Genomic DNA, 9350 nt, shown 5'->3' on the forward strand with positions numbered 1-9350 from the left:
AATTTTAAAGAGACCACTGTTGGGCTATGTAGCGATTAGATGGTCAAAGGTAGGAACAAGCAGACAAGTTCTGAGATATTTCCTAAAGCCTAAGAGATTATTTACATCTAGGGTATTAGTTTATTTTCTTAATCAGTGATTACCATTCCCATAGATAATTTTTATAATATTAATTTTTGTTGTTATTCGAACAAATAAATCTTTTTTCCTCAAAGTTGACTTGTTGCTATTTCAGTGCAATTTTATTTCCTATTATATTTTGGTATTTACCGTTCTAACTATTTTATTCTAATAATTTACTGCTGTGATTGTCTAAGTTTCTGTTTGGTAACTTCAGAGTCATTTTAATGGAATGTTTTTAAAGAATTGTTTTGATAAATAGTGTACATAGTATATACATTTTAGAATTTAATAGATTCAATACTTTCTAAAAATCTATAAAATACATATTTGATACTATACCTTTAATAATATTTTACTAAGAATCAAAATATGAATATCTTCTTAAAGACTCATGTTTTCTGTTTACATATCTGTTTATTTCTTAAAGTACTTTTAGTAAAAATAAATGCATTAATTTAAAAGTTTTAACAAGAAAATTTTATAAATTAAGTAACGTTTTCTTATTTTGCCTAATTTAGTGACATATAATTAGTTGATTATTGATACCATCTGGCATTTATTGATCATTTATATGCAAAGCACAATACATTTATTAGATTCTATTTATTTCCTTAAACTCTAGTCTCATTTTCCTTAGTTAACATAAATGTTTTATTCAGTTGCTTTTCAAATATGGGTCTTGTCATATATTCAGAGAAAAAAATGTAATTGAGAATAATTTTATTAATAGCTTCCTTTCCCTTACTACTTGAATAAAAGTAAGCAAGCTATCCATTATCATAAACAGTAAGCAGAGTATTGATTCTTATGGCTTCCATCTAAAATTCAATAGAAATGTTGAGTGCTCATGATTTTCAGCAAGAACCATCAGTATGTAGTTTTTTAAAAAACAAATCATTGAATAGATTATATCATCTTTAAGTAAAATATCTTTGTGCAAGATCATAATTCAAGTTTCCTTCACATTTTGGTTCAGCTTATCCTACTGGCCACACCACACAATGAAAACGAAATATATTTTCCAGTACAAGTTATTTTTTTAACTTATCTGTATAGAGCAAGCAAGGAATTGTGGAACACGCAAGCCTTTGCTGGGGTGCCTTATTTTCTACTAAGTGTGAGGCTGTGTGACATGGTTATTATATTTACAGTGTCTTGGTTACAATAGTCAGTAATACCAATGGCTCTGTCTATGTTATGTAGGGTCAGATCCCAAAAGCTTAGACAATCACTACTCACTTTAGCATCTTGGTTTCTCTGGGGTTCTTATGATGGGAGCTTGGCACAGTGGAGTGGTCCACGTGTCTGCTTTGGAAGTGGGAACTTTTGGGTTGAATCTTATCTGAGCCATGTACTAGCTGTGTGACTGGGTGACTCAGTCTCCTCTGCTGGGAAATATTAATGCTCCCTCAGGGATTGTTAGGAGGATTAAATGTCTTTATGTACATACAAAGCAACTAGTTGCTGAAGTATTCTAATATCCATATGTATTATATGAAGACATTTAATCCTTACAGTTCAGTGCCTTGCTGAATAAATATTGAATGAATAGCACTGGTTTTATTAATAGTAGTAGTTTTGTTTAAAAATGCAAAATGAAGAAGGATCAGAGAGGGTCTTGAAAACTCATGCCCTTTTATCCCTATCTCTTTTCTGAGACATCAAACCTTTTAGTTTGGTTGACCATGTGGATTTAGAATAGTCTCAGGCCCCACTGGACTACTTTTTTCCCCCCAAAGCATTGAAATACTATATAATACTGTATTTGGAATAGTTTTCTTTAAAATGGCTAAAGTTCCTTTCAGATTAAAATAATAATATTTAGGAATTATGACTGCAGAAGAGTTGTGGGAGTGAGAAGGGAAAGCACTAGCTCTTCAGGGAGGTGTGAACATCATTGCCATTCACGCTGCTGGCAACTTCTTAGATCCATGACAGTTAAAAGGTAAAATAATGTCAAACTTGTGTGTGGACTTGCACATTTAAAAGGTAGCATCTTTCGTGTTCATATCCGTTAAGAACAATAAAACATGGTGAGTGATTATTTATAGAAATGTTCCAATAAAGGACTGAATGAACCTTTCTCCTTTTGGTGACTCTACAGGGACCTTCGGAACCTAGTGATTGAAATGGTTTTATCTACAGACATGTCAGGTCACTTCCAGCAAATTAAAATATAAGAAGCAATTTGCAGCAGCCTGAAGGGTAGGTTTTGTTTGTTTGTTTGTTTGTCATGTTAAAATTCCAGGGGCTTGGCCTCAGGAAAGACTGTAATTGGTTCCTTTGTTTTGAATAATATAAGCATGTCCTTGGTTTGACAGGATTGACAGAGCCAAAACCATGTCCCTGATTCTCCATGCAGCAGACATCAGCCACCCAGCCAAATCCTGGAAGCTGCACTATCGGTGGACCATGGCCCTAATGGAGGAGTTTTCCTGCAGGTGCCTCTTTCACACTCTGTGCAAATGTTTTGGAAATAGTGACTGTGCATATTAGTGTACACCTTTTCTGTATGGAATCCAGGGCTTGTGACTTACTGTTATCAATTGGCCACCACACATTCTTGGGGTTTCAACAAAATTTATTAATCTTTCAGAAAAAATGTATTAAGTCTATGTAGTGTGATACATGTTTTAAAGAGATTCAAATTTTGGATCTCAGATGCTACTCTCAGGAAAGAAAACAAAACAGCTAAGAATTGTTATCTGCTGTTAAGACGTAAGTGCCACAGCAGAGACAGCAAATAGCTTTCATAATAAAAGAGTAGATGAGGATGTATAACAGTTCTGCATAAATCTTGTTGGCCAGAATTTTAAAGGAGGCTGAGAAATATTGCTTTAGCTGGGTGGACACGTGCCTAACTGAAATAGGCAACAATAACAGCAACAAAATCTAATGTTACGTCAGAAACAAGCCTGGATAAGGATTGTGACTGGTGTTCTCTGCCATAAGTACACATCTTTTCTTTATACACGTGCCTGTTTTGCAACCCCACAATCCAAGCTGGAGTACTACAATACAAATGTGATGCTAAGCACTCAGAGTTAGCATCAAATTGCACAAATTAAGGGCTCAGTCTTCCACAAGATTGGCTCCACTTCACATGCCAGCTGTAAATGGGGTTGTGGGACACCGGCACTTCTGACTAGCCAGGTACAAGTTCAGCGGTTCCCACAACCCTCTCTAGGTTCAGTAACTTGCTAGAATGACTCGCAAAACTTTGAAAGTGCTATCCTTACAATTACAATTTTATTATAAAGAATACAATCCAGGAAAAGCCAAATGAAAAGGCCCATAAGAAAAGATCTGGGAGGGTCTTGGATGCAGAGCTTCCTTGCTATCTCCAATGGAGTTAGCCAGTGCCACCATCCTGCCTTTTCCATGTTTTCACCAACCAGGAGGTGCTACTGAGCTTTCCTGTCCAGAGTATTTTCAGAGTTTTATTACATATGCATGGTTGATTAAACCACTCAACATGTGATTGAACTCAATCTCCAGCCTCGCTTCCTTCCCAGATATCCCCTGACTAGCTTAAAGTTCCAACTTTCTAGTCATGTGGTTGGTTTCTGGTGAACAGGCCCTATCCTGAAACTATCTAGGGGATAGGCCAAGAGTTGCCTCATATGCATAGACTCTCCCATCACTCAGGAAATTCCACAGGTTTTTGAAGCTCCGTGCCAGGAACTGGGAATGAATATCAGATACATTTTTTTTTTTTTTGAGACGGAGTCTCGCTCTGTCGCCCAGGCTGGAGTGCTGTGGCCGGATCTCAGCTCACTGCAAGCTCCGCCTCCTGGGTTCACGCCATTCTCCTGTCTCAGCCTCCCGGGTAGCTGGGACTACAGGCGCCGCCACGTCGTCCGGCTAGTTTTTTGTAGTTTTAGTAGAGACGGGGTTTCACCGTGTTAGCCAGGATGGTCTCGATCTCCTGACCTCGTGATCCGCCCGTCTCGGCCTCCCAAAGTGCTGGGATTACAGGCCAGATACATTTTTTAAAAATTTTATCACAGTCCCATTTAGAGAAGTTCTTTCATTTCTGTATTTTCAGATTATTTCATTTCTCAGTATTGTTCTTTGTTTTGAATGTTTGTTCATTGATTTTATAGCTGTCCTGAAGATATAAACACCAAATAGATTACTATGTTTGGATGACTCAGGTTTCTGTCTCCCATTGTTGATGGATATAATGTGTGGTTTCATTTTTACATTGCAATTCATATTCCTAGAGAAAGTTACTGAGTAGCATCTTCTAAATTCAAATATTTTGATCCTAAAATAGTATTGGAAAATGTTTTAATAATTTTCTTTGTGCTAAAAAAAAATACACTAAGTGTAAAACCTACCAAATTCTAAAGGTCAACTGCTTATTATGGTACATTAAAATTATAATAATATACTCAACCAATCAACCAGAAAATAATTGTATAGAGACCTTAGAGATCTTTCTGAATAGCCCTGTGATATTAGAGATGCAAAAACAGAAACATAAAGAGATACAAAGGTTTTTTAGGTTATGAAAAAATTTTAAATATCTTAAGTTGAATGATTTTGAAAACATAATATTTGAAAATTGTTGGATGCAACTGAAGCAGTGCTTAGGGGAAATTTTATAGCTTTATACATTTATATTAGAAAAAAACAAACGTGTAATAAAGTAACTTATATCTGTTTCACCTTAAGAAGCTAGAAGTTAAGAAAACTGAATCAAAATAAGTTGATGGAAGGATATAATATTTATAAAAGTCAAAACAGTGAAACAGAACAAACAATAACAAAAGTTAACAAAGATAACAGTTGGTTCTCTGAAAAGTAATGAAATTACTTGCAGGATCAAAAGAGAAAACTATAAATGAAAAGAGAATATCATTATAGGGCCTATATTCATCAAAAGGATGAGGAATATTATGCACAATTTATGCCAATAAAATTGAAAACTTAGATGAAATTGTCAAAATTTTAACAGATATAAATTATGAAAACAGACACAAGAAAAAATCATGTAGTCTGAATATTCATATATCTGTTTTCAAAAGTTGAATTTGTACTTTCACTCTTCTTATGAAGAAAACTCCAGGCTTAGATGACTTTAATTCTATTTCTGATTTCAATTCTCAATATTCAATTCAATTGAGAGATGGAGAATTCTCTCAAACATTTCAGGAAGAAATAATGTCAGTTTTACACAAATTCTTTTATGACATAGAGGAAGAGGAAAATTTGACAGCATAATTCTCGACAATACCTGACAAAGACTTTTCAAATAAAGAAAATTACACATCCACATCTGTCATAAAACTAAAGGGGAAATTTTTTTTTAATTTTTAAAGTTTTTAGCAAATCAAATCCAGCAATTTAGGAAGAAAGTGCATATCATATCATAATGAGTCAGTTTAATATTTAAAAATTAAGGTAATTCACCATATTAAAGGAAATAAAGGAAAAAATATATTATCAACCCTATAGATGTGCAAAATGCATCTGACAATATTCAACAGCCATTAATTATAAAAACTGTTAGTAAACTTGAAGCAGAAGACTTTTCTCAACCTCATCAAAGTTTTATAGCTAATGTGATATTTCATGATGAAATATTGAACATTTTTATTCTAAGGTCATTATAGGTAGTCTTACCTCTTCCATTCAACATTGCATTTGAAGTTCTAGCCAATGCAGGAAGGTAATGAAAAACAAAGTATAGTTTGAATAAAAATAAGTAAAACTTTAAAAAAAATTCTAATACATTCTAATAAAATAAAAATATTTTATCTATTAGTACATTTTAAAATACATAACTGTAATTATTTATGAACTACAACTTACGGAATTAATCAGTAAGAGAAAAAGAGGAAATTCAATAAATTGATCTTTTTTTATTCTTCTATCACTTCTGATATTAGCTAGCATTTCATCTTCAATCATTACATAAAATATATACTGCTTTTGCTGAACTATACTTCAGTATAAGGGATATTTTTAATTATGATTTTATTCTACAGCTTACTATAAATAATACTTTTTTTGTCTTTTTTATTTTTTTGTTATACATTAAGTTCTAGGGTACATGTGCACAACATGTAGGTTTGTTACATATGTATATAAGTGCCATGTTGCTGTGCTGTACCCGTTAACTCGTTATTTACGTAAGGTATATCTCCTAATGCTGTCCCTCCTCCCTCGCCCCACCCCACGACAGGCTCCAGTGTGTGATGTTCCCCTTCCTGTGTCCAAGTGTTCTCATTGTTCAATTCTCACCTATGAGTGAGAACATGCAGTGTTTGGTTTTCTGTCCTTGCGATAGTTTGCTGAGAATGATGGTTTCCTGCTTCATCCATGTCCCACAAGGACATGAACTCATCCTTTTTTATGGCTGCATAGTATTCCATGGTGTATATGTTCCACATTTTCTTAATCCACTCTATCATTGATGGACATTTCTAAGTCTTTGCTGTTGTGAATAGTACCGCAATAAAAATATGTGTGCATGTGTCTTTATGGCAGCATGATTTATAATCCTTTGGGTATATGCCCAGTAATAAGATGACTGGGTCAAATGGTATTTCTAGATCCTTGAGGAATCGCCACACTGTCTTCCACAATGGTTGAACTAGTTTACAGCCCATTAGCAGCGTAAAAGTATTCCTATTTCTCCACATCCTCTCCGGCACCTGTTGTTTCCTGACTTTTTAATGATCACCGTTCTAACTGGTGTGAGATGGTATCTCATTATGGTTCTGATTTGCATTTCTCTGATGGCCAGTGATGATGAGCATTTCATAATGTGTCTGTTGGCCACATAAATGTCTTCTTTTGAGAAGTGTCTGTTCATATTCTTTGCCCACTTTTTGGTGAGGTTGTTTGATTTTTTCTTGTAAATTTGTTTAAGTTATTTGTAGATTCTGGATTTTAGCCCTTTGTCAGATCAGTAGATTGTAAAAATTTTCTCCCATTCTGTAGGTTGCCTGTTCACTCTGATGGTAGTTTCTTTTGCTGTGCAGAAGCTCTTTAGTTTCATTAGATCCCATTTGTCAGTTTTGGCTTTTGTTGTCATTGCTTTTGGTGTTTTAGTCATGAAGTCTTTGCCCATGCCTATGGCCTGAATGGTATTGCCTAGGTCTTCTTCTAGGGTTTTTTATGGTTTTAGGTCTAACATTTAAGTCTTTAATCCATCTTGAATTAATTTTTGTATAAGGTGTAAGGAAGGGATCTAGTTTCAGCTTTCTGCATATGGCTAGCCAGTTTTCCCAGCACCATTTATTAAATAGGGAATCCTTTCCCCATTTCTTGTTTTTGTCAGGTTTGTCAAAGATCAGATGGTTGTAGATGTATGGTATTATTTCCGAGGGCTCTATTCTGTTCCGTTAGTTTATATCTCTGTTTTGGTACCAGTACCATGCGTTTTGGTTACTGTAGCCTTGTAGTATAGTTTGAAGTTGGGTAGCATGATGCCTCCAGCTTTGTTCTTTTGGCTTAGGATTGTCTTGGCAATATGGGTTCTTTTTTGATTCTGTATGAACTTTAAAGTGCTTTTTTCCAATTCTGTGAAGAAAGTCATTGGTAGCTTGATGGGGATGGCATTGAATCTATAAATTACTTTGGGCAGTATGGCCATTTTCATATTGATTCTTCCTATCCATGAGCATGGAATGTTCTTCCATTTGTTTGTGTCCTCTTTTATTTCATTGAGCAGTGGTTTGTAGTTCTCCTTGAAGAAGTCCTTCATATCCCTTGTAAGTTGGATTCCAGGTATTTTATTCTCTTTAAAGCAATTGTGAATGGGAGTTCACTCATGATTTGGCTCCCTGTTTGTCTGTTATTGGTGTATAGGAATGCTTGTGATTTTGCACATTGATTTTGTATCCTGAGACTTTGCTGAAGTTGCTTATCAGCTTAAGGAGCTTTTGGGCTGACACGATGGGGTTTTCTAAATGTACAATCATGCCATCTGCAAACAGGGACAATTTGACTTCCGCTTTCCTAATTGAATACCCTTTATTTATTTCTCTTGCCTGATTACCCTGGCCAGAACTTCCAACACTATGTTGAATAGGAGTGGTGAGAGAAGGCATCCCTGTCTTGTGCCAGTTTTCAAGGGGAATGCTTCCAGTTTTTGCCCATTCAATATGATATTGGCTGTGGGTTTGTATGTCCTTGCACATGAGATGGGTCTCCTGAATACAGCACACTCGTGGGTCTTGACTCTTTATCCAATTTGCCCGTCTGTGTCTTTTAGTTGGAGCATTTAGCCCATTTACATTTAAGGTTAGTATTGTTATGTATGAATTTGATCCTGTCATTATGATGTTAGCTGGTTATTTTGCTCATTAGTTGATGCAGTTTCTTCCTAGCATTGATGGTCTTTATAATGTGGCATGTTTTTGCAGTGGCTGGTACTGGTTGTTCCTTTCCATGTTTAGTGCTTCCTTCAGGAGTTCTTTTAAGGCAGGCCTGGTGGTGACAAAATCTCTAAGCATTTGCTTGTCTGTAAAGGATTTTATTTCTCCTTCACGTATGAAGCTTAGTTTGACTGGATATGAAATTCTGGGTTGAATATTCTTTTCTTTAAGAATGTTGAATATTGACCCCCACTCTCTTCTGGCTTGTGGAGTTTCTGCGGAGAGATCCACTGTTAGTCTGATGGGCTTCCCTTTGTGCATAACCCGACTTTCTCTCTGGCTGCCCTTAACATTTTTTCCTTCATTTCGACTTTGGTGAATCTGATAATTATGTGTTTTGGAGTTGCTCTTCCTGAGGAGTATCTTTGTGGTGTTCTCTGTGTGTCCTAAATTTGAATGTTGGCCTGCCTCGCTAGGTTGCAGAAGTTCTCCTGTATAATAACCTGAAGAGTGTTTTTCAACTTGGTTCCATTCTCCCCTTCACTTTCAGGTACACCAATCAGAAGTAGATTTGGTCTTTTCACATAGTCCCATAATTCTTGGAGGCTTTGTTCATTTCTTTTTACTCTTTTTTCTCTAAACTTCTCACTTCATTTCATTCATTTGATCTTCAATCACTGATACCCTTTCTTCCACTTGATCAAACTGGCTACTGAACCTTGTGCATGTGTCATGTAGTTCTCCTGCTGTGGTTTTCAGCTCTATCCAGTCATTTAAGGACTTCTCTACACTGTTTATTCTAGTTAGCCATTTGTCTAATCTTTTTTCAAGGTTTTTAGCTTCTTTGCAATGTATTTGAACATCCTCCTTTAGCTCAGAGAAGTTTGTTATTAC

The 9350-nt window shown here is 35.5% G+C and overlaps 1 protein-coding gene across 1 annotated transcript in view; it reads left to right on the forward strand.

Moving 5' to 3' along the window:
• Positions 1–9350, forward strand: part of PDE1A (phosphodiesterase 1A) — a 409056-nt gene that overhangs the window by 333819 nt on the left and 65887 nt on the right. The window contains 3 exon segments of the mRNA XM_017867487.1: positions 2228–2292; positions 2295–2328; positions 2445–2553. Of these exon segments, the coding sequence (XP_017722976.1) occupies positions 2228–2292; positions 2295–2328; positions 2445–2553 (208 nt within the window).

This window comes from Rhinopithecus bieti, unplaced genomic scaffold (assembly GCF_001698545.2).
Source record: "Rhinopithecus bieti isolate Rb0 unplaced genomic scaffold, ASM169854v2 scaffold_3041, whole genome shotgun sequence".
NCBI lineage: Eukaryota > Metazoa > Chordata > Mammalia > Primates > Cercopithecidae > Rhinopithecus > Rhinopithecus bieti.